General features: G+C 34.4%; 2 protein-coding genes across 6 annotated transcripts in view; both read right to left on the reverse strand.

Annotated features, from left to right (window-relative positions):
- Positions 1-27,266, reverse strand: part of LOC111053552 (glycogen synthase kinase-3 beta) — a 210,777-nt gene that overhangs the window by 64,829 nt on the left and 118,682 nt on the right. The gene's annotated exons all lie outside the window — the stretch shown is intronic.
- LOC111053558 lies at positions 1,351-27,106 on the reverse strand. The gene is made up of 6 exons (XM_039437391.1): positions 26,642-27,106; positions 11,779-12,003; positions 9,177-9,314; positions 5,346-5,504; positions 3,737-3,937; positions 1,351-1,521 (listed from the first exon to the last, which is right to left on the reverse strand). The coding sequence occupies exons 1-6, from the start codon at positions 26,963-26,965 to the stop codon at positions 1,351-1,353; spliced, it is 1,218 nt and encodes a 405-aa protein (XP_039293325.1). The 5' UTR covers positions 26,966-27,106.

The following is a 27,266-nucleotide window of genomic DNA, read 5'->3' on the forward strand; positions in this document are numbered from 1 at the left end:
AATTATTCCTTTTTACCTTACATAGGAGTATACATATTATTATCATTGATTTCTGCTCCTTCTTCTTTCGGACATGTTTTTCATTATCAAATTTGGGAATAGAGCAGTTTTGAGCAGTTTTATCTGTTGTTCTTTTCCGATCTTATTTATACAATTTTTTATTATATCCCAAATAAAATAAATAAATAAATTGAGGACCTGGCCTGACATAGAGCACATGGTTCTATGTACCCTTTTTCCGGCAATCGTTTCAAACGAACCGCCATGATTTCTGTTCATGATTGCCAACTTTCACAGTATATCTTCTTCCTGTGATATTTTACATTACAACTTGATTAAAGTGGCGACAGCGGATGTTCATGAAATAGTTCCCCTCTTTCACCGTTAGAGATTTAATAAGTGAGCTTGTGAACTGTTAGGTTATGTGTTATGTTTCATTATTCCTAGTTTTTATAAAATCATCATGGAAGTAGTTTGAACAAAAACGAAGATATAAAATATAAAATCACACAAATGTGAAACGAGATAATGCCAAAACTCAAATCTTCATAAGCTCCCAAATTTCCCAAAAATGAGCTTTTGCCTTATGTGCCGTCCTGCAAGGTCCTCAATTATTATTTATTATTAAAAACACAGGAAACAAGACAAACAAACAACAGAATTACTATCGTTGGAGAAGTGATAACGCGCCTGTCTGATAATCAAGAGAACCCGAGTTCGAATCTCGACCTGAGCGAAAAAAAGTTTTTTGACCACAGCACAATAACATAGATACGGCCCCCCCGTCTTTCAGAGGAGACGATAAGACGTCGGTCCCGACTACCTAAAAAGTAGTCGTCATCTCTCATCATCATCCCTCTCACTCATTACCCACGCACAAGCCTAAGAGCTTATGTGGGCATTACCCGCAGTATTATTATTATTACGATCTAACTATATTGTTATTACTATTCATATCGGGGCATCGAGCTTCGCTCGTCATTTTTTATTGATAAACAGAACACAATTCTCTAAAATGATCGTGTTCATATTTCACAGCTGGCTATATGTCATCTTATGAATTTCGGGGATGCGATATTTTGATTTTTCACATACTCACTCGCTCACACACTTTTTTCTATCCACAGCTGTTTCAGCCAAGGATGAATTAATCTTTTAATGTCGTTCAGCGAGTTTTCCCAAGGATGAGACTTCAATCGAATCTTTATATCATAAACCTACTATGTTCCAAATTTCGTGAAAATCGTTAGAGCCATTTTCGAGATACTTTAACATAAATAACCAGATATATAAATACAGAAATCGCTCGCTTAATATTATAGGATTCTCGAATGAGAATAGAGGTTGAATTTACGTACTTTCTTGAGATTCTGGCTCGGCAAACCTAGCCTCTGATTGTAGCAATGATTGGAAATCCTCCCTGAGTTGACGTCGCGTGATGTTGCCAATTTTCAGCAGATGCTTTGCGGTGGTCTCCAGTGACATGAATCGACTCCAGAGGTTGTTGTACATGCTTGTGATCTGTTGACAGCAAACAGTTTAGAGTTTTGCTGCTGTTTTAATTGCTATAGACGAAATAAAAACTGCTCAACATTATAATTATTAGAACTTGTAGGCTATCAGTACAAATGTTTTTATAGTTCAATTTACTTTTGTGATCTGCTCCAAACTCTCTGGCATCAATCTCTGGCAGAGTTAAGAAGATATTGAATCAAAGACAAAGCGTTTTTCAGCCATTTGTAATGGTAATGTGCAGGGAAGAAGACAGGGGGATGTCCAAGGCATTTGTATGAAAATTGGATACTTGATATTATTGTTGTAGATAGTTATAATATGTATGTAGATAGTAGATAGATACCTTGTTGGATTGGGTAGATAAGATGGAAAAGAAGAAGGACTGCTGCAGAGATTGAGAGAATGACGATGGATAAGGAATCAGGGATGAAATCATGAAATGTGCTGAGAGGGCTTTAAAAAATTGTAGTGACTTCTCATTATTTGTGTTTTGTCTCTCTCTCTCTCTCTCGCTCTCTCTCTCTCTCTCTCACCCCAGCCCACATTGCTAGTTCAACATTAAAGCTTCCCGATCAAAGGCTTTTTCGAATAGTCAAGCTTGTTAGAGATATCTTGAAATACGGTAATCCGAACTATTTTAAAGATGATTTCAAATTTGTCTCTGAAGGTAGGAGGATAGATGCTTCACATACTAGAACCGGAGAAAGTACTTTAAGGATACCCAATCATCGAACTACTATTTTCACAAAATCCTTCTTAGTCAGTGCCTGTCGTGCATGGAATGCACTTCCTGTTTCTATCAGGTCCATAGAGAGCCGAGCGAGCTTCATCCTGGCTTTAAAAAAAACTTTCTGGAACAAATGACTGAAACTGTCCGGCCCTAGAACGATCACATGACAACCATCCCCCACCCATCCAACAAATACAAACCTTTAAACCTGTTATAGAATGAATTGTGTATATATATATATTATATAAACTCATGTTTTTTAATTATCCACTGCATACTGCTGTATATTACTGAATGTTGATTACCCTTACTACTTTCAGCCTACTTCATTTTATTAATCAATAATTTGATCTTATCTACCTATATAATTATTTTAATCTATCATTTTCTGTTTTTTTTCTCTTAAATATTTATATTATATTAATTAAAACTTTTACAAAATTCCCATTAATAATAAATCCTTAGCTTAATTAATTAAATTAACGTTTTGGTAGAGAGTTAGTGGGGAGGATATTTTTAATATTCTTTCCGAAGAATGGACATTGATATGTCCAAAGCTCCGCCAATTTATGTAGATGCATAACAATATAATTATCCATAGTTATTATATTACAATTACTTTTTCATATAATATATTTTCTAATTATTTTCTTAGTCTATATTATGTAAATTCATCTATAATTTTGCTGTATTGTAAGCTATTGTATATAAGTGTATAAGCCAGTATATATTGTAATCTACATAAATAAAGTACTCAATCAATCAATCAATCTCTCTCTCTCTCCCCATCTCTCTTATGTAGAGTGTAATGGGAAGAATATTCTAGAGTATCATTTTCCAAGTGTGAACTCATTACCTGTACAGAGTGACCTATAAAGTTCTATTAATTCACATAATAATTATAATTACAAGTTGCGGATTTCAAAAACAGTACAATAGTTGATGAGCGAGTTCTTCAGCCTGAGCGTTTTAATTGCAGTATTTGATTAACATTGGTGTTGCTACCATGTCTAACATTCGACATAGCAGATAGCGCTATCCTTTTCTAGCCCTGCAACGTTGCCAGATCATGTGGCTAATTATTCAACAAATTTTAGGTAACTCTGTATCAAAAGTAAATTCGTATGGCTTTTGTTGGTGGGGAGTCCCTTGCGGGCAGGTCTCACCGCCTGAATGTATAATTTAAGCCGTCAATGGGCCTTACGACTGTCATCATAGCCACCTCTAATACAAGGCCCCGGCCTACGATATTGCAACGTCGCAGTGTAGGCCTAGAATCTAATACACGATTGTGAAAAGTTTTAAAAAAATACCAGCTGATCTTTTTCACCAATAATGTATTAGATTCTAGGCCTACGCTGCGACGTTGCAATATCGTAGGCCGGGGCCTTGTATTATAGGTGGCTATGCTGTCATACTTCAGCCGGGACCGACAATTAACGTTACTCTGTTACTCAGTTTAACGTAATGGATGATCAATAGTTAGACTACCTTATCCTCGATCCTCCTGCTCTCGAAGTTGATCTGCTGACGTAAGTCGCGGTCGGTGTCTGCAGACAGTATGCGGACGTTTTCGTCGTCGCGGACCATCGCCGTCTGCGCAGTGTCGTTGAGTCTGCTGCCGATGTCCTTCACCGAGCTGGACAGCTCTTCTAACTGTTGGCGGCTTCCAGCTGACTCTGATTTTATTTCCTACATTCGACAAAAAATTGAATTAGAATTATCGATAATTTTCAATGGAAAAGATAATTTAGTGAATAATTGAAATTTGGTTGTTATTCTTAATGCGGTTCCAAGATATGATGGTTATTCCCGTGTGACGTGTGTCAAGAAGGTGAAGAAAAAAGAAGAAGGAGAAGAAGATAAAGAAGAAGAAAAAGAGGAGGAAGGATAAGAAGATAAAGAACAAGAAAACAGTAGAAGAAAAAGAGGAAGAAGAAGAGAGAAGAAAAAAGAAAAGGATGACGAAGAAGAAGGAGAACAAGAAGTATAAAATATCGGTCCAACTGAGACCTGTGCATATATCTTAAGGCTGATTTACATGGTGCCAGTGGCTGGCATGCCAGTTGGATAATGACTGGAAGGTCACTGGCAAGCGGCGACTGGCATGCCAGCTTTAAGCCGTACCCTGTTCACAGGTTGCCAGCTACTGGAGCAAGTCAGATGTCAAATGTGTTGGTGTAGTTCCACAGCGCGTGTGGTTTATGTGAAAGTAGTGCAGATCTTCGTTTTTTAAACAAATGGCAGAAACGCAACACAGAGTTGCCGTTCAAAAGTGCGTGCGTGGAATATCTATGGTTTTGTGTGAAGAGCTTTTGGAAATAGGTACCCACGAGTTACAGCGGAAAGAACGAGAAACGTGGATACACAAGTGGATGGACAACAAGACTTTGGGGGGCATCAGAGACTTATGAGAGAGCTTAATGGTAATGACTGGCAAGAGAATAAAGCTGTGATGAGGCTGACATGAAGCTGGCGCGCCAGTAAAACAAACATATTTGTTCTGCTGGAACTGCCAGCTGCGTCCTTGGCTTGCTGGGTTTTCCAGTTACTGGCGTGAGCCGTTTACATAGTGCCAGTCGTTGGCATCCAGTGATGTGACTGGCAAGCCGACTGGCACCGTGTAAATCAGCCTTTAATATTGTATACATGATACAATATTGCGGATGATGCTCACTTGTGCGTGGGTGATTTGATGAGATGTTCAAACTTCCATGCTTTCCGGCGCAATTCGAACCCACGACCAGGTAGCGCTAGCAGACTGATGGGTGTAACGCGTGGCTAAAGGTGCGTACAGACTTTCGCTCTGCTCCGCAATCGAACGTCACTCGAGCAGATCGATTGATGATCGACCGGGGAGCAAGAGTGGAACGCGAGAAGAGCTAACATCTCCCGTAACGCCAGCGATGGCGGAACGAGGGCGGAGCGTGCGCGGAGCGGGTTGGGGGCGCGTATATCTGTACGCACCTTAACCTGTCATGCCGGTAAATACGAACTATTTAGAAAACCAGGGTCAGCCTAGTTAAAATGTGCAGTGTTTTAATGTTTGTTCGTTTGTTTGCATACAATTGTTTGTTTAAATTTATTTATATTTTACTACCTGCAACTGTTCCTTCATAGATCGTTGTGTGTTGTTATGCTTGTCATCTATGATGGTTGACAGTGACTTTATGTCGTCCAATGTATTGGTCATATCACTTATGTCATTGTCTATGTCAGTCAGGCGAGACTCCACGCGAGTGATTGACGTCTCATAAACCTGCAACAAACAAAGTTCAAAAGCTGAATTATATTTTGTTATAATTCTCAAGTGCTCATTTTTAAATAGTCATTGTAAAAATATGCATGGTTGTCGTTATGTCAGTTATCCATTTTTTCAAATAGCAATCGTTGAAAATACTGATTAGTATTCTTAGCCATGCCTGTGAACCGTACCATTCTGACTGATACTGTTATATTATTAGAATAATTCAAAGCAATTACAAAAACAAGTACTGTGCAAAACTCAATTCAGTTTTATATTAGAGTTAATTTGACTTGATTTGCATCTTTTAGGGCCGGTTTCCGAGCTCGGGATTTGGCTAAGTTCTAGACTTTAAACAGCTGGAGTCAGAAAATTGGCTTTCCGAAACGGGGCATAGTCGCAGTCATTGTTGAAGTCACGTTTGCATAAAATTTCAAAAAAATAGAAAATTAAACACAAAATAAAATATAGAGAAAATAGTGTAAAGTTTCAGCTATTTTGAATTATTTAGAAATGTTTAATTTCGTCAAGAAAAAACGTTTCCAATTATAGAAATGAGAAAATAAAAACTGCGATTAGGCTACTGTTATAAAAACTGCCACTACGCCCCGTTTCGGAAAGCTAATTTTCTGACTACAGCTGTTTAAAGTCTAGAACTTAGCTAAATCCCGAGCTCGGAAACCGAACCTTAGTCTGTTTTCTTTCATTCGCATCAAGTAGTCTTCTATTACTCGGCTAACCACAATCAAACTCCATTTTAATTCGTCTTGTAAATTTTACAAATTCGGTTTCAGTCATCTAATATTGATTTTATATTACAAAAATGTATATGCACATCTACACGTAATATCAACAACATAACTTGAATCTTGAATTCGTTAAATTATGAGGTTTCATCAATGTAACTAGATTTTGTCCTATTTTGCTAGTTGTGTAGAATTTTCCTGCTGAGGGTTATGCCCACATGAGCACCATGCTTGTGTGTTATCAAGGCTGTGCAAAGGCTAAAAATAAACTTTCTACTGGTGATATTTTTCATAGTTTTTCGATTTGTATATCATCAAGCTATCAAAATGAAAAAGTTTTCTCAGGAAAACATTTTTTTTTTGATCACTACTTTTTGAAACATGAGCGCCTAAAATTTAAATTTTTAGGACAGAACATTTCTAGTTCGGTAAGAGATAAATCCATGAGATTTAGAGGATGGATTCTTCATGGTAATGTTGAACTAGTAAATCAAAAATTTTCTGAAAATATCAATTTTTAAGATAGTTATTTAATTTACTAAAAATACCTTTTAGTCGTGTTATTTTTGGTAAATTGAATAACTTTTTCAAAAATTGATATTTTCAGAAAATTTTTGTTTTACTAGATCAACAATACCATGAAGAATCCATCCTCTAAATCTCATGGATATGAGAAAATTGATATTTTCAGAAAATTTTTGTTTTACTAGATCAACAATACCATGAAGAATCCATCCTCTAAATCTCATGGATATATATATCTTACCTTATTTGAAATGTTCTGTTTCAAAAATTCAATCTTCAGGCGCTCATATCTCAAAAAGTGATGATCTGAGAAAACTTTTTCATTTTCATAGCTTGATGATATACAAATCAAAAAACTTGGAAAAATATCACGAGTAGAAAGTTTATTTTTAGCCTTTGCACAGCCTTAAAGGGACAGTTTTGGTTAATTGGGACAGATCTAGATGAACTAATCCTAAACACTTGAACATTTTAGTATAGTTTTAAAGTGTAATCTCAGTCGGTGTGACAACATCTCATTTATGTCTTCAAACAAACTTCACAACTTCCTGTACTGTTTGGTTTTATATTTATTAAAACCATTTATTATTTAAGTATTTATTTTAAGCATATAAAATTTGCAACGAAAGATTGATATCATAGTTTTTTTTCAGTCGTACAATATTATTTTCACAGTTATATGAGGAGGCAAAACAGGCTTATGTCCAAAACTGTCCCTTTTTCAAATTTATACTACATTCCACATCAAATTTTAGGTTAATTAAGCTACTATCACTCATCAAAATAACAATAATTTATTCGCACTTCAAAAAACAAACACATCATCAATTACAAATAGATATACTATGAATTCGATTTAGAATGATATACCATAGAGAAACAATAGCATAAGTAGATATCCCATGGTATAGGACGATTATGTTGCAACTTTTACTGTTATCTCAAGCCGATAGTCCAGGTAGTTATTTCCCGCGAAGCTTTTATGAAGCTGGTAGTCTCTCATATTGTGCCTTTCATACACTTTTACCCGGTCAAAACAGTAAAAATCGACAATAATCTATAGTAATTGGCTTGAGATAACAGTAAAAGTTGCGACATAAACGCCCTATACCATGGGATATCTACTTACGCTATTGTTTCTCTATGGTATACTATGTACTATTCTACACTAACAGCATTCAGTTACTTTTTTGGAATTTCTGAAGTAAACAATCAAGTTCTCTAAAAGAAAGAGAAAATAAACAAAAATGAGTTTTTCTTGCTGCATTATTCTTCTCGTGAGATCAGCTGAGGAATAACCCACACATGCACTCGCTCACTCACTTCCATTACGGTATCGACAGACGACAAATTTTCAGCTGTTTTTCCAAGGACGTATTTATCCTTTTAATGTCCTACAGCGAGTTATCCCAGGGTTGAGACCCAGTGCAAACGAATTTTCAAATCATAAACCTACTTTGTTCTAAATTTTGTGAGAATCGTTAGAGCCGTTTTCGAGATCCGCTCACATACAGAAATATAAACATCTAAACATATAAAACTAAAATTGCTCGTTTTATAGTATAAGATTTATTTATTTATTTTATTTATTTATCACATTGTGAACAATTACTTAACATGAGGAAAGGCACAACAGGCTCATGCCCAAAACTGTCCCATTTCCAATTTATACTATATTGTCCAAATCAAAATGTTAATTATGTCACTTTCACTTTTCAAAATACAATTTACGCTCTTCAATACACAGATAAACGAGTATATTTTGAATCAAATATGTACTATTAGAGTCTACAATCAAAAAATCTAGAACAGTAACTTAGTAATTATTCAAAAAGTTATTTAAAAAATATTTCTTATTTGACTGCAGCTTTTGTCTTTAATTTATAAAGAAGTCAGCTTAGAACTGATTAAATATGTCTGGAATGTCTCAACTCGAATATTATTGAACAGATTCAATTAATCATTGCCTTTAATGCACATAGCAACTCTTATCTCCTACTCCTAATAGTGCTCATTGGAATCTTTATCATGGCTTTAATTATTGATGATTTGAATGAACTGTTTTATTGACTCAATATGGTATTAATTATTGATAATCTCCTACTGCTTTGTAGGGTATCATAATTATTATTAATTTTGAACTTCTTTATTGACTTAGGCTCGGTTGCACAACAGTCGGTTAAAATTTTAACCGTGATTAATTTCACGAGAACCAATCAGAGAAGGCGTTTTTGAAAAGACGGCTTCTCTGATTTGGTTCTCGTGGAATTAATCACGGTTAAAATTTAACCGGCTGTTGTGCAACCGGCACTATGAATATTTTTTCAAATTAGTGTGCCAATCTTAACCTCTATGGATATTCCCAAAAATTAGAATTTTAGAAGGTAGAAAAAGTGTTTTATACTGACTTAACAACCTGCATTTTGCTGTTGATTGTGTCGAGCCGCTTCTCTGCAAATATCAATTTCTGTTTTATTCTCTCGTGATTCTCGTCCACTTTTTGAACAAGTCCATCCATGGCCAGCTCCTGTCTGATCCCTTTTGTATGGATAGTCTGGAAAAAATGCAAAATTGAACTATTTCCATCAAGCAGTGAGTTGCTGTGATGAATTTGCGGCATTGTCTTTATAGTGTAGTCACTTATCATACAAAATATTATAATTCATAGTGCCGGTTACATTTTAACCATGGTTAATTCAACGAGTACCAATCACAGAAGCAGTCTTATCAATATGGCCTTCTCTGATTGATTCTCGTGGAATTAATCACGGTTAAAATTTAACAGGCTTTTGTGCAACCGGGTCATAATCATTATTCTGTCAACATGTTTGGTGACATTCACTCTATCAAGATCTCAGTTGATCAAAAATCAGCCCGGGTTGGCAACTTAACTACGACCAGTTTTCAATTCGTTAATCTTCTGTTGCTTTCAGAAAGTCCAGTGAATACAGTATTATTATATTTTTTATTTTAAAATCATCTAATAATACAAGCATATTCTTATTTGAGAGCTAAAACCCAACCTCCAACTGTTAACCAACTTCTCCCTAACCCATTCTCACAGATCCCTAACTAGTGTGCATCAGTGTATCAGCCTGCAACGAAAATTTGATGCAATTTACACTATGAACAGATATATTGTGGAATTTCTCCACATAGTTATGTGGTACTGACAATATCGTTCTTATTTCACCTTAAACTTGATGCTATGAGACTTGAACTAGATGACTCAACTTCCCTCTTGTCTCAGTATCTCAAAAGATGGTAAACCTTGGCACTTGATGACTTGAGATTTCGATGAACTGAGACCCTCCCACATATTTGATACTTAGTATATATATATATAAAGCGTACCCTATCTCTAACAGCCGTCAACCTCAGTTTCTCTTTCTTCCAATCTAATACAAATGAAATATTGAAAATCTCAAATAATGATAGGTTTTCTCACTGATTCTGGTGCTAATTTTGGGTAAATCTTCCAATCTAATACAAATGAAATATTGAAAATAATCGTAGCTCAACTTGGATAGGCTACTTCAAGATTCAAGATTCAAGATTCATTTATTGTCAGAACACTTCAACAAAAATGCAAGACAAAGTCAACAATTAAATAAAAAAATTCTAAAATAAAACAATAAACATTGATAGTCATCACAGTCACATCGTAATATGTACAAAAAAAGACAAAGATAAGCAAATTCTATATAATATGATAAACATTTTTAAAACAGGTATATCACAGTTAAGAAAATACACAGACACCACCACAAATCCTCATAACCATATGGACAGCAGTCAATTAGAATCTTTTTAACAGAAAACTTGAAACTATTAATATCACATTATTTAATATGAGCAGGCAGTTTATTAAATAACCTCTTTCCAAATTCAATAAAACTTTTTAAAGTTAAATGGTAATTGCACTGTGATAATCTAAGTGCTTCTGCTTGTCTTGTAAAATGATTGTGAATATTACTATTTATGGGTAAGATGGAAAATTTTTTTCTGGTATACATACATTCAAACACATACAAAGCATAAACAGTCATAATATTAAGTTTTTTAAACAGAGGTCGACAATGTGCTCTACTATCTACTTTAAAAATGATCCTTATGGCCCTTTTTTGTACAACAAAAAGTTTCTTCATATTGGTATCTCTCCCCCATGCCAAAATACCATACAACAGGTGTGACTGAATGTAAGCATAATATACAGCTACCAACACATAAATGCTAACAATATTTCTTAATCTACATAACATAAAAATGCCTCTAGATATTTTTTTTACCCAATGAAAAAATATGATTTTCCCATTTCTTATTACTCTGCAATGTGATGCCAAGAAATTTGTCATAACTAATATCTGTCTTACAACCAAAGTCAAAATCTAACAACTGGGTCTTATCTTTATTGAGACAGAGAAAGATATTGAGACTTCTTCCAATCTAATACAGTTGAAATATTGAAAACCTCCAATAATATTGTAAGTTTTCTCACGGATTCTGGCCCTCAACTTGGATAACTTTTCCAATTCAATACAATTGGATTATTGCAAATCTACAGTAAGAAGGAAAGAACTGGCTTATACACGTACGGGAAATTCACAAATGACGCATCATCACGTCTGAACTACTCAACGTATTAACTTGAAATTTTGCATATTGATTCTTTGTTTACAAAGGATAGTTATAGGTAAAATAAAATTATGAATCTGTGTACCCTATTTAAATTATTTCATATTTTTATTTATATTCAAAAGTAGGTAACCCTAAAGAAAAAAGACAATAGTTATAGGCTTATTTTCAATATTTTGTCAAGTTTTTAGTTAGTCAAAGTTTTTAATTAGATCCTTGCGGAGCACGGGTTACCTACTAGTCTAAAATAATTATAGGTGTTCTCACGGATTCTGGCCCTTAATTCTTAGATATATAATGTTCTTCCAATCTACACTATTACAATTGAAATATTGAAAATCTCAAATAATATTGTAGGTTTCCTAACAGATTTCGGTACTCACCTTAGATAATTCTTCCAATCGATGCACATTGGATGCTTCAAGTCGGTTGACTTTGATATCGAGTGAGTCGATTTTGCGCACCACACTTTCAATGCCACTGTAATCGCAGCTGTGACGCGACATCTTCATGTCGATTGTGTCCACCTTTCGCATCAGCTGATTGATGTTCTCCTCGTAGGCGAACTTCAGGCTCCTGATCTGCTCGTAGACGTGACGCATCATTATCTGTGCAGAAATCAAGATGAAATATTACTTGTTTCAAAGTTGAATAGAAATGGAAATTTGATAAAATATCTGGTTTAGAACTTTGAATAGAATATTGTACTCTCACAAACTTCAAACATTTCCTAAACAAGGTACCAGGCTCGTTGAAGAATAATTGGAAGACAGGAGAAAAAGAAGAAAACAGGAGGAGAAGAAGAAGAAGAAGAAGAAGAAGAAGAAGAAGAAGAGAAGAAGAAGAAGAAGAAGAAGAGAAGAAGAAGAAAGATAAGAAGAAGAAGGAGATGAAGGAGATAAAGGGGAAGAAGAAGATGAAGGAGGAGGAAGAAGAAAATGAATGAGATAGAGAATTTATTGGAAAATGTAGGAGGAGAAGGAGAAGTGGAAGATAAGGGAGAAAAGGAAGAAGAATAAGAAGAGGAGAAGATGATTTAAAGGTGCTATAAAAGGGGATGAAGAACTGGTGAATAAGAGGGAAGAGGAAAAAGCAAAGAAGAAGGCAAACTATTGTTTTAGTCCAATCATTGATATGGCACCAGAGTCAATCCTCTAAAAGAAATTGAGTTGCATTCCTCCGATTTGCATTCCATTTGAATATAATATCATTGACTATCACCAACTACACTTGATTTAAATTTATTGTCAACTCATCTCTCTGTCTCAACTTGAAATTGATTCGTAATTTAGCAACAACTTACATGATGCATTTCATCCTACGTCATCAATAACATTCTTTGATTGGTCACTACCAGACTAAACAATCCCAAACTGCATATATTGACAATCATATACCAAACTGCATATATATTGCAGTTCAATTGAATACAATCATATTCGGACGGCTATCAGCTATCATCGTTGCTACAAATCAAACTCTGAAACGTTCAACCGATCTCTGACGCGTTGAACGAAATTTATTGCTACCATAATAATTATTAAAAACTATTGACCCTTCTCATTGACTGACAATAATCACGTTTCGATAGCGTGTCAGCATTTGTTGAATGGGAGTCGTTGTGTGTAGCTTATGAGGGATGCTGACAGTTTTCAGTGAAACGCACTGCTTTTGATGTAGACCGCATTGATGATACAACTTTTTCTATTTGTGAATGTGGTCATCAGACCAAGTCTTTTTCAACTCCTTGTATAGTGTTTTCATGCATTTTTTCATGTGTTTCATCTCACTTTTTCTGTTTATGCATGTTTTCTCAAGTGGAGCTATCATCGCAGATTCAACCACAGCTTATTATTTAGTCTATGCTATCATTAAACTTTTTCTTGTTATGTATTCATTGAAAATGCTTATTCAACACTTCTGTTTATCTATTGAGTCATCAGTATGTTATTTTCAGCACTATCAATACATGCATTTTTCTCAAATATTTCATCTAATCTTCTCTAATAATATTACAGTTTTCATATTTCATATTTAGTTTATGCTATCATTAAACTTTTTCTTGTTGTGCATGCATTTAAAATGTTTATTCAACACATAATTATGTTTATCTATTGAGTTATCAATATGTTATTTTCAGCACTATCAATACATGCATTTTTCTCAAATATTTCATCTAACCTTCTCTATTAATATTTATTTTTATGAATATATTCAGGTTTAGCTACAGCTTATTTAGTTTATGCTATCATTAACCTTTTTTTGTTATGTATTCATTGAAAATGCTTATTCAACACTTCTGTTTATCTATTGAGTCATAATGCTATTTAAAGCACTATCAATACATGCATTTTTCTCAAATATTTCATCTAACCTTCTCTATATATTTATTTTCATGGATATCTTCAACTATTGCACTTTATCAATGTATGCATTCTTTTCAAATGCTCCATTTGTGACCTTTCTAGTTCCGTACTGCAATTGCTAAACAGCTAATCAGCTTATAAGTTATTGAGATTTAGAATATGGTAATTGGATCTGATTTAATTATATAAAATTCATGCTGAGGGTGAGGCCCACTTGACCCCCAGACTTGTACTTGTGTAAGTGGGAATAATAACGTGTGACTTATTGTTTAATACTAGGTGAGCTAATTAATACCTTGTATTGATTTTTTTATGGTGTGAATTCAATCATTAAATTTTTGTTTCATCTTCCAATCTTAAAATAATTATATCTTATCTATTTTAAAGTCTTTTTTCCTGACTAGCAGGTGACCCATGCTTAGAAAGGGTCTGTTTAAAGCACTTTACAAACTGAAATCTTGTACGACGTACTGAGAAGGACTGAAAATAGGCCTATAACACCATCCTCTGTAAATAATTGGGAATCTATATGATAAATTTCAAGCTAATCAGCTCAGTAGTTCAGACGTGATGATGTGTCATTCGAGTATCTTCTATCCCCTATAGCCCAGTCAATAAGTTCATAAGTCGTACACATACACACGCACTGTTGGATGGCCGAAAAAAGGTAAAGGACCTGTCTACTCGTCACATTGGACTGAAAGGTGAGCTGCGACAGATTTATATAAATTTGTCATTGACTGCAAAACGTAGAAAGCTTTTTGCTGAGGCTAGGAAACTGCAGAGACAATTTGGCTACAAATATGTTTGGGTGGACCGATCCGGAACAGTAAAAATAAGAGTGGTTCCTGAGGGCCAAATCTATGTGATCAATACTGAAGAAGACCTCAAAGCTGTTCCCGCTACGTCTAAATGTTAAATTATTTTGATCACCTTTTTCGTAGTTCAGGTTGACTTGTTTTTTTCTATCTATTATATAGTAGCTAACCGGTACTGATTTATTACGTAATTTAATTTTCTCTTTAAAAAATTCTCATTAACTCTTTTCAATTCTTTGCGAAGCTTGCAGATTGAATATTGAGGAATACGGATTAACTAATGCTTATATAAAAATGTTTTTATATATATATTTTTTTTATATTCAAACTTGTGGCCTAATGACTTAGGTAAATTAATTGTATCATTTTTAAACGTGTTCATTTTTGTGCGGCTGAAGGTGACGCTAATATTTTTTTTTTCTTTTTTCTTATCTCTTCACTTATTCATTTACTTTTTCTTTTTATCATAATATATGTCTTTCAATCACTCTTTGTCTGTATACTACCAAAATGTTCGGGGACTTCGTACAAAGGTCCTTAATTTCTATAATTCACTTTTAAATGCAGATTACGATTTGATAATATTGACTGAGACTTGGCTGCACAGTGGCATAATCAGCAGTGAAGTTTTCGACGATCGCTATGCTGTCTATCGGAGTGATAGGGGCGGGGGTGATGGCTGTCAGAGGGGAGGTGGAGTTCTTATTGCAGTAAGAAGGTCATTACAATCTGAGCTCTGTATTGAGCTTTGTCAGAATGATAATTTTTGTTTTGATACCGTAGGGATAAGACTAAAATTGAGCTCAACCTATTATCACATAAATGCTGTTTACATTCCACCGTCAACTCCATCGAATATTTTTATTGGCTACTGTGAATATATTGAATCTTTAAATGGCATTCTCAGTGGGAATTTAATGATAGTTGGAGATTTCAATTTACCTGAAATTGACAATAATACTTATGATCTCTCTTCTGGTTCACCTAAAGTAAAATTTCTTTATCGTTTCATGTCATTCTATGATCTAGTATCATATAACACAGTGCAAAATGAGCTTGGTAGAACTCTGGATTTAGTGTTGAGTAACTTTCCAGTAAAAGTAATGAAGAGCGATGATCCACTTGTCCCTGAAGATGGTTATCACCCTGCGTTATGTGTGGATGCCTCATACTCAGTGACGACGTCAGGGCTAAATTCAAGCCACCCACCTGAATTTCATTATGAATATCATAAAGGAGATTTTCTCGGTCTCTATCTTAGTCTCCGTGATTGCAGTTGGGATTCCGTTTTTTGTAGTGGTGACGTTGACTCTGCAGTAGATAAGTTTTATAAAATACTTTACCATCATTTCAATGAGTTCATTCCTAAGAGGAGGGTGATTTTTTCAAATAATAAGTATCCTCCCTGGTTCACACATGATATCATATCTGATTTGAAATTGAAGAATAAGTGTTCAAGAAAGAGAAGAACTTCACCCTATCATGATAATATATTTAAAACATTAAGAGCATCTCTTAAAACTAGAATTTCAGCAGCCTATGAGGCATATTTAAGTAGAATTCAAAATAGTTTGCGAAATAATGTTAAAAATTTCTGGAAGTATGTGAATTCGAAAAGAAAAACTTCTTTTGTGGAGTCGACCATGACACTTGACGGAGAGTCCTACTATGGGGCAAATATCGTCGATGGGTTTTCTAAATATTTTAAATCTGTTTATGAGGCTGATACACCTGATGCACAAGAGGGGGTTCCTGAGATGTCTGAGTGCTGCTCATTGTTGAATGGGGGTGTTGGGTCAGTCTCTTTTGATGACATCCTGTCTGCGATTAATGAGCTTAAGTCTGGCTGCTCTGAGGGTCCTGATGCGATTCCAACTTTTATTGTTAAAGGCTGTGCCGCAGTCTTGATAAAGCCATTGAAATTTATTTTTAATTTATCTTTGAGGACGGGTAAATTTCCTTCAAAATGGAAGGTGGCAAGGGTTACTCCAGTTTTCAAATCTGGAAATAGAAATGATATAAAAAATTATAGGCCAATTTCTATTTTAAATTGTTTTTCTAAAGTTTTTGAAAAAGTTATTTATTCCATAATTTATGATCAGGGTCAGAGAATTATTTCACCCCAGCAGCATGGATTTTTACCTCGTCGCTCCACTGTTTCCAATCTTATGGTTTTTAGTAATGAAGTGTCACATGTTCTAGATGATGGAGGGCGTACTGATGTTATTTACACAGATTTATCAAAAGCCTTTGACACTATCAACCATAGACTTCTGATAAGAAAACTTAAAGTGTTGGGATTCTGCGATACTCTGGTTCATCTTGTTCAGAGCTACCTTCAAGCAAGAAAACAATATGTAAAAATTCAACAATATAAATCAGAATTCTTTGAGTGCACATCGGGGGTGCCTCAGGGCTCTAACCTTGGGCCACTCCTTTTTATTTTATTCATCAATGATCTCCCATCTGTTATCAATAAATCAAAATGTCTTTTGTATGCAGATGATGTGAAGTTGTTCAAAGAAGTCAATGATCTGAGAGATTGTTATGATTTACAGATTGACGTTGACAATTTGTCCAAGTGGTGTGTTACAAATGAACTAAAAATAAATGTAGGAAAATGTAAATTCATGAGTTTTACTCGACAGTCTTCTCCTTTCATACATGTTTACCATATAAATGGTATACCATTAGAAAAGGTGGAATCGTTCAAGGATCTTGGAGTGGTTTTCAGTTCTGATTTTTCTTTCAATGCACATGTAGATTACATATCTAATAGAGCTAATCAGCAGATGGGATTCATCTTGAGGACATGCTCACCCTTTGGAGACATAGTGCCTTTGGTACTGTTATACAAATCAATTGTAAGAAGCCTGATGGAATATGCTAGCGAAATTTGGAATCCATATTATAATGAACAGATTCAAATACTAGAACGAATGCAGAATAAATTCTTGAGATGTATTTATTATAAAAAGCACAATGTTTTCTGCCCGTTTGATTACCCTACCAATTCTTTAAGAAGTATGTTTGAAATTAAATCACTGAAAGTCAGACGTGACGTCAAATCTCTTCTTTTCCTTTATAATCTTTTAAATAACAAAATTGATTCTCCATATCTGCTTTCCAAAATTAATATTTATATAAATACCATTGCTCGCCGTTCGACCTTTTCTTTTCATATCTCACGCTCCAGAACGGTGAGTCATTATAACTCTCCTCTGAATAGAGCACAGAGAATTTTCAATAGTTGTTCTCAGCACTTGGATATCTTTTGGTTCTCCCCGTACAAATTCCGTAGGATGGCGTGCGATCTAGTCGATAATATTATGTGATTTGTCATTTCGTGATTTGCATTTCTTTAATTTAGGGGGCTTGCGATTTGATTTTTTTGTTTTCTTCGATTAACATCAAAGCAAGTAGTTTTAAAAAAAAATGAGCCGAATAATTAATGTAGTCACTCTCATTGCAAATCCATTGATGTATATTGTTATGTATTTGCGATTCGATTTGACGCCGTGGAAGGGGAAACAGTCGACGCGGAACGGCGCGGCTGACTCTCTTAGCCATAGTAAACAGCAAACTGGAAATCAATTATCTCTGTAACCATTAATCGGAAAAAAATCAATCATATGTCATTCGATTCGATAAATTAAGGACTACAATATTAGTCAGATTCATTTCCTCAATAAATCGAACAGTTTCCTTGATAAAATAATATAATGTAAAAATTTAGGGGTTTTTAGATTTGATTTTTTTGTTTTCTCCAATTAACTTCGAAGCAAGTAATTTTAAAGAACAATGTGACGAATAATTAATGTAGCCACATTCATTGCGAATCCATTGATGTATATTGTTATGTATTTGCGATTCAAGTTGACGCTGTTGAAGGGAAATCAGCCGACGCGGCTGACTCCCTTCACCATAGTAAACAGAATAATACTGCTGTCTACATTGCATCTCATTTACACTATGGCGCTCAAAACAATTAATTTTGTCTATTGTTTTGACATACGCTGTATATAGATTTTCACTTTTCAATACTCTAAAAAAAATATTACAATTTTCTTGATTTAACCATGTTGAAAAGCATGCATGATAAAGATCAGGATTTCGTTGTTTGCTCACAGAATTTATTATATTAATTTGAAGTGTGCCTTCTCCATACCAGTCAGAGGTAACACAATTTGATAACTCTAGTTTCAGATATTGATGTTTTTCAACGAGGTTTCATTATAATTATGTGTCCGACTCCTTCATCTTATCCTTATTTTGTGAAAAATGAAGATTCAAAATTTCTTTTCTTAGCTTTTCTTGGGTTTTATCTTGTTTCATCACTCTTTATAATTTAAACACTTAATGATGGAATGAATATCATCAGATCACGTGAACAAAAAAAATAAAAGGGTGGGCCTACCTGAGATACTATATGATAACACTGTACTCCTAATAAGTTGAAAATTTTCAAGCTGAAAGTAGATTAATTTGTTGCACATTCGGTTCAAATATTAACAAATGTTACTAAATATTACCAATATTATTACATATAGTGAGAACGAATTACTCTGCAGCTTTCTATTCTCACTGAACATGAAGAGGCAATACCAAGCCACAATCGCAGTTCCGTTCAAATCATTATTATCAGAGCTTTCAAATTGATGCTATGTAACTATGGATGTTAACCCCATCTCACAATTTCCCTATTTATCCTTATCCTGATTCATAATGAAGTAGTTGATCCTTATAATCACAAAAATCAATGTACAGTACCTATAATAAATAGTAAAAATAACAAAATTTCTAGTAATAATGCAACTTTTTCTAGGTACAAATTTCAAGGCTCATAAAATGACTTTTTCTCAATCACAGGCAGAAATTCCAATGATCATCATAATAGTAATTTAATGATAATTGTTTGTATTGTACATTGTTCGACGTAAGATAAGCTACATTTTTAAGGTAATCAACGTATTTAGGATTATCATGTTTATGAATGAAAGCGAGACTGTGATAGAAGATTAGTCAAACTGAAATATGAACATTATATACAATGCATATTTCTGATCAACTACAATTACAAATGATAGTATCAAGCCGAAATGAACTGAGCAACTGAATTTCAAAGTTACTATCCACTGTTCAAATCGCACTGTAATTTCCTTTCGCTTCCAAATGAATTGAATTGCCTCACTCTTCAACGTAACAATTATTGTAAAAACACCAGTGGAATGTGAACGTCATCCAAGTAGCATTTGGATTTCAATTTTCAGATCATGAAATTCATAAAAAACTAATTCTCGAGAGAATAGTGATGAATTGCAAACAGTGCAAGTAGCATTGATACAAAGCGATACAATGAAAATCAACATCGATTAATTTAATACTGGACTTATCAAATTTATATTACCGTTAATTTATATTATTTATAAAGCTTATAAAATGTAAAACCAACATTTTAAATTTTCTCTACCTACTGGAGCAAAAAATCAATAGAAAATAAAGAAGAGCCCATTATAAGCACAAAATACTTGTGTACTAGAATTCACTTGAACTAACTCATCACTTCAACCCTTCAATGATCACAATGTACTAGAATGGTATAAAAACCATGAAATTGTCTATACCTGTCTATAAAAGGTACTCTATAGGTGCCTGTCTAAAGGTGTCTATAAAATTGAAACCTGTCTATAATCAGGTACATTTTTCAAATAGCTTCACCCAACTAAATCTGTGAATGCTGTCATAAGAAATCATGTTCAATAGATTTAATTTGTATGCTTCAAATAGAAAATGATCTATTCTTTTGGTGCCCTAATCAAAATCAATTTCAATCAACATTAATCGACATAAAGAAAAGCTTCTGTCAACCTTGTGTAATGGATGACAAGATGCGAGTGGAGGTGAAAAATCGATATGTTAACAAAAATAATAGAAGATGATGAATCACCTTTCAATTAATCTTATACGGTAGGGTACTTTGTGGTTAAATGTGAAACACTTTCATGATTTTCCTACCTTTTATGCATGCTTACTCTTCCTTAATTTGTATGTTTGCATGGCTTTCATCTTTAGAATCTACTGAATTTTCATATTGGACTGTCTAAAAAATAATGTAGATTCAACTAGTAAGAACGGAAGATAAGCTACTTTATAGAGAGAATCATAGAAAGTTTCAACTCAATAAGCCCAATGTATAAATTTTTTATGCCTCAGCCGTCATATATATTTGGCTAAACTGAAGGTATATTATCAACCTGGCTTGGAGAATATTAACTACTGTAGAAAACAGCAAACACTGCACGCTATGATTTTTCAGGAAATTGCCACTGTTAACACTATTGTAATCTATGATTCATCTCAGTTTTTGATATTCATAACTTATGATAAATTTTAGCATAGAATTATGATAATTTCATACACACATATTTTAAAATATGTATTATATCATGTAATAGTATGAATATTTTATCGGTTGCAAACAATATCTTTGTCTATCATAGAATGCATGATTTAGCACATATATAAAAACAAAATGATTACAGAGAATTTAGAGAATAAAAATGTGAAAAATTAGTTCCATCGCATGTCAAAACAATAGACAAAATTGATTGTTTCGAGCGCCATAGTGTGAATAAGATGCAACTTAGAAAGCAGTAGGCCTACTACTGTATTTTACTGTTTACTATGGTGAAGAGAGTCAGCCACGCCGTACCGCGTCGACTGTTTCCCCTTCCACAGCGTCAAATCGAATCGCAAATAAATAACAACATAGATCAATGGATTCGCAATGAATGTGACTACATTAATTTATTATTTGTCTAATTTTCTTTAGATTATTTGCTTCGAAGTTAATCGGAGAAAACAAAAATCAAATCGAAAAACTCTAAATTTTTACATATATATTATTTTATCAAGGAAACTGTTTGATTTATTGAGGAAATGAATACGACTAATATTTCAGTCCATAATGTAACGAATCGAATGACATATGATAGATTTTTTTTCCGATTAATGGTTACTATGGCTAAGAGAGTCAGCCGCGCCGTTCCACGTCGACTGTTTCCCCTTCCATAGAGTCAAATCGAATCGCAAATATATAACAATATACATCAATGGATTTGCAATGAATGTGGCTACATTAATTATTCGGCTCATTTTTCTTCAAAACTACTTGCTTTGATGTTAATCGAAGAAAACAAAAAAATCAAATCGCAAACCCCCTAAATTTTTACATATATATTATTTTATCAAGAAAACTGTTAACTTTATTGAAAAAATGAATATAACTAATATTGTAGTCCATAATGTAACAAATCGAATGGCATATAATAGAACTGTTTCCGATCAATGGTTACAGAGATAATTGATTTCCCGTGTTTACCTGCATTTTTCATGTTTTGGGGGGTTGGGGCGGAAAGCTCCAAGGGGATTTCTTGGGACTTTTGGGAGAATGACCCTCTGGGAGGGTTCTATCGAAGGTGGGAAATTCAGCTTTTATTTAATTTTCGGATCGAAACTGCTTTTTTGGACCTTTATTGACTGGGCTACTACGTGTTTGAGACAATTCTCTCCTTATTATATTATAAACTAGCAGGTGTTCCGTGTTCCGCAAAGGTCCAATTGAGAACTTGACAAAGTGAAAACTTGACCTACTGAAATCTTGAAGGGTCTAAAATCAGGCATATAACCATCCTTGGTAAATTATGAATCTATAAGTTTGATTCCAAGTTAATCAGTTCAGTAGTTCAGACGTGATTATGCATCAAACATAATTTTCCTATCCCGTACGTGTATAAGCCAGTTCTTTCCTTTATTATATTTTGAGCTTATTGTCACTCTTTAGTGATCCTGTTATTGGGAGATTTCAAACTTTTAGAACTCCTAATAAACAATATCTACACTTTCAATTCTTCATTCTACCAATGTTGATAGTCTAATTCGACTGAGTCATTGTCAATATTGTAGAACCGTTCCATAATTGAATAAAAACACACATATGTTGTCAAATTCCACACAGTTTTATTCAGTACACGACCATGGTTTCGTGACCACACCGGTCACATTTTCAAGTTGACTCAGTAAAATCCTGAGTTGACTCAGTAAAATCCTCAGTAAAATCCAGTCGTTCACTTAATAAAACTGTGTAGAATTTGACAACATATTTGTGTTTGTATTCAATTGATAGTCTGAATTGAGTCTCACTGTAGTGCAGCACATAACTTGAAATACACATGATAATGTTTCTTTTATAAATGCATCTCACTGTAGCACATAACTTTAAATGCACACCATTATGTTCCTTATAAATGAAAGTATGACTCTTTGAGATAGGAACGACACTTTACGATTATTGCATGCAGCAATGGAATTTATTGTAGTCATAACCAGGTTGGAGATAACGTTTGTTTGTAAACATCGTACTCCTGAATTATTTATTTTCTTGAAGGTTGACTGATAAGGGATTTCTCATCTTATATTCATGTTAGTTAGGATCCACGCTGGTATAAACAGATTCAATCCAGGTTGACTGATAAGGGATTTCTCATCTTATATTCATGTTAGTTAGGATCCACGCTGGTATAAACAGATTCAATCCAGGTTGACTGATAAGGGATTTCTCATCTTATTTTAATGTTAGGATCCACGCTGGTAGGCGTTTTTAGAATCCATCTGTCATCAGATAAAATATTTATGATGAATAATATTGTTAGATTTATTTTTTTATTTATGTTTTGATAGGAAACACTGGGTGTTACTTTAGGATGCTAACAGTTGAAAATTAATCTCCATTATTTAATTTGAATTAGTGTATAAGCCAGTATACAGTGTCACACACATTTTTAATAAAAAGCTCTAATCTGTAGCAGTTTCCCAAATTATTTTATCAACACGTGAGAAGTAACGTGGTCGTTTCTAATAATATGCAGAATTAAAACTTTGGATATTCTCGTCAAAGAAAGGGACTAAATTGAGTAGGCTTGATCAAAATGAATGATTTTCACCTTAGTGTGACTTGATTTTTTCTATAGATTTTATTTATGTATTCAATCATTCAGAATCACCCAACTTGTAGAAACGTACCACAGGCTAAGGTGGGCCGTCCACTAGAACCGTTTTCGTCCGAACTAGCATCGGCCGAAAACTATCGAACTCGTCCGAACGATCCCCCAACAAAGAAAACTATAGATGCTAGTCCATTGCAACAGGTTCATACGTCCTTGCACGGCCGTCTCCGCCCGATCAAGTTTTCAATCAGAGTTGAATGGGATTTTCCGGCTCTATCCGGCCGAAGTCGAGCTGAGACAACATCATCCTAACCTAAAAATTGTTTCACAGTCATGTCTGTTTTTGTTTTTTGAACTTGTTCTGTTTTATAAAGTTTTAACTATGGACAATGAAAAGTTGATAAGTTTGGTTCACGAGCATGTTCCATTGTGGGATATGCGAGACAAAAGATATCATCGTCGTGATGATCAAAGGAATCTGTAGACTAAGATTAGTGTACAGATTATTCTAATGAATAATCTAATTTAGTGGATATTTGTTTATTGAATTTTCAAAATCTCAATATTATAATTGTTTATGGAAAATTTTTGTGGATATGTTAGTAGTTGATTCAATATTTAGTCAATAGTTCAGCCAACTGCTGAACTAGACTGACGTAAACGGTTCCAATGGGCGACCATATTCGGCCGAATTAACGGCCAGCTGATTCGTCCGAACCAACGGCCGAACGGATCGGTTGAATACGGTTCCAGTGGACGTTTACCCTAAAGCCCACAACGGTTCCAATTCCAATTCATAAAACAGTGAAATGTAGCTAGGTTATGTCACTAGGTTATTCAATTTCCTTCCCCAACAAAGTTAATGAACTGAATAAAACTCTGAGCCAAAGTCAATGTTTTCACTACCTTTTATTAAGTCACTGTACTGAAAATATTGATATCATGATTATAATGCGATTTGGAAGTCAATATTTTTCCATTACACAGTACTAAATTTCAATGTGAATTTGAAGTATTATTGTTTGAACAAACTGTGGTTGGATGAATGAGATTGGATCAATGACATCAGGAGAAAATAGGAGATTATTTTTACATTAGTTAGGCTCACTGTATTATATTTTTCATATTTGTGGAAGGAAGTAGTGATTACATTTCAGTGGTAATGATTGTTGATTAAGAAGATAACCTGATTCAACGGTACTGATCATTATGGTGAATATCAGTAACTACATTTTAGCGCTAGTTTTGTAATCAATTTTATATCACGATCTCAAACGGGTCAAGTACCTCGGATGCAAATACTCAATTGGCATTGCATTTCATTTTGTAATAGTATTTCCCCATGTTGTAAAATATGTATTGCTTTCATTATGCATTTCTAAGATGTTGTAATTTTATATATCTGCCAATAAAACATTTTCATATTATCAGACAGTGAATGACATTATAAAAGTAAGGTTTTTAGAATTATTTCTCGATGATTGTAGTTTACAAATGTTTAATAAGATACTCAGAATTCTAGATGATTAACTATTGAATCGTTCATGATGTACGATTTCTTGTATAAAGTGACCCCAGGTATCGAACTTGACAACGTATCTTGCAGTTGGCATCTTGTTAGATTATCAAAGAAGGAAATTCTCCGAAAGGATAAAAACGTAATTTTCTTTAAATTTATCAACTATATCACAAAACCACAAATTGCTGATAGTATAAAGTAGTTTCTCCATATTTTTCAAAGGATTCTATTTTCCCATTTTTTCTCTCAAGCAGTCACTGTTTCAACGGGAGCTACTACTGTAGAGAACATCATTTATTTATTTATTCAATCATTCAGAATTATACAACTTACAGGCTAACTTACGCCCAAAACGGTTCCAATTCTAACTTTCACAACAGTCCAAATGTAGCTAGAGGTTAGGTGCCACTTCAAAATTCTTCAATTACACACATTGATAACTTCCTTAATTTTGTTTTAATTTTTGAAATACAGTTTAAATCTTGACTACTGTTCTTTGTTTCTGAAAGCCAGTCCAGATTCTCAAACTTATAGTCTGAATTCAACTTTTAATCAAAATCTAAATAACGTGAAAATTACGGTAAATTAGTGATATTGTGATTCCAGATTCAAATTCTGGTTTCCAAGTTCCTGAATTCAAATCTGGAATAACAATCATGATAAATTATTCTTTTTATCTTTAAGAAGATTCAAGTCCTGGTTATAGTTCAAAATCCGACAGTAAAAACTAATGTTCTTCTTCTTCTTCAATGGCCCTACTGCCTAAATCGAGCCCTGACCCCCTCAATCCTGCCTCTCCAACCATCTCAATCCCTTGCCTCCGCCCTCCAATTTCTCACATGACGTATGAAAACTAATGTAATGACTTGAAAATATATTTAGTTAGTAAATATCAGAGATTGACAACAATTATTTCATGTAGTTACAATAGTATGCATCCAATATACATATATCTACTATCCATATTATACATATTTACCACAAATCAACCTTCACTACCATCCTATTATATTAAGCGAGCAATTTTGTATATCTGTTTATATTTTTATATCTGGTTATCTGGCTATTTATGTTCAACGGATCTCGAAAACGGCTCTAACGATTTTCACGTAATTTGTAACATAGTAGGTTTATGATATAAAAATTCGATTGCGCTAGGTCTCATCCTTGGGAAACTCGCTGAACGACATTAAAAGGATAATTCATCCTTGGCTGAAACAGCTGAGACTTTCGTCGTCTGTGGATAGTAAAAAGTGAGCGAGTGATTCTGTAGAAAATCAAAATATCGCATCCCCGAAATTCATAAGTTGACGTATATCCAGCTGTAAAATTATAAACACGATAATTTTAGAGAATTGTGTTCTGTTTATCAATAAATGAAAATATCGAGAAAAGCTCGGTGCCCCGATATCTACATATTATACTGTATACAGAAAATCGAACGATAAGTTTGAGCGTCTGGATCAGCCTCAATACAAATTTCTGAAAACTCCAAAACAAAATTTAGTTTCAAATGCAGATTACTGTAAATAACTAACCTGCTCAGTCAGTGACGTTCCCGTCCGTGTGGTCCAGGCAGGAGGATGTCCTCCGGATGATCCGGACGTCGCTCCGGATACTCCGGACAATGGATCCGCATTAACCGGACAATTACTCACGTGACAACTCACAAGAACAATAACCAAACCCCAATAATTAACCACCGCCCTTCCTTTGAAGTCTGTTGATGGGACCACTCCTACAATCTTCTTCCTGTCTGCGGTGCTATTTTCTTTCATCCTGGGTGTCCTTGTTTCGAATCCCTTCATGTGTTTGTCTTTTTTGAAGTCATTCTCCACGATGTTTGAAAACTGTCCCTTCATCTTTGCCCTCCTCTAAACAGGACAAAGGCAAACACTGTGTGTGGATTTCGGCGCGGTTTTGAGAAAAACGATCAACATGTCTTGAGGGTGCGGTGACTGGATTCCTACTGAAGCGACCGGCTTATCAACTGTTTTTGAACTCTGTGCTATTTGCCGCTGAGCAGCTCTGTGGGCAGGAGCACGTGTGGATGTGTTGTTGGGAGGAAGGTCTTGTGATACGGTGATACGGATGGGGGATGTTTGATACGCGAGGGGGAATTGGAGTTTTGAAACTTTCTGAAGTTTTGAAACTTCAGATTTG

This window comes from Nilaparvata lugens, chromosome 11, assembly GCF_014356525.2.
Source record: "Nilaparvata lugens isolate BPH chromosome 11, ASM1435652v1, whole genome shotgun sequence".
Lineage (NCBI taxonomy): Eukaryota > Metazoa > Arthropoda > Insecta > Hemiptera > Delphacidae > Nilaparvata > Nilaparvata lugens.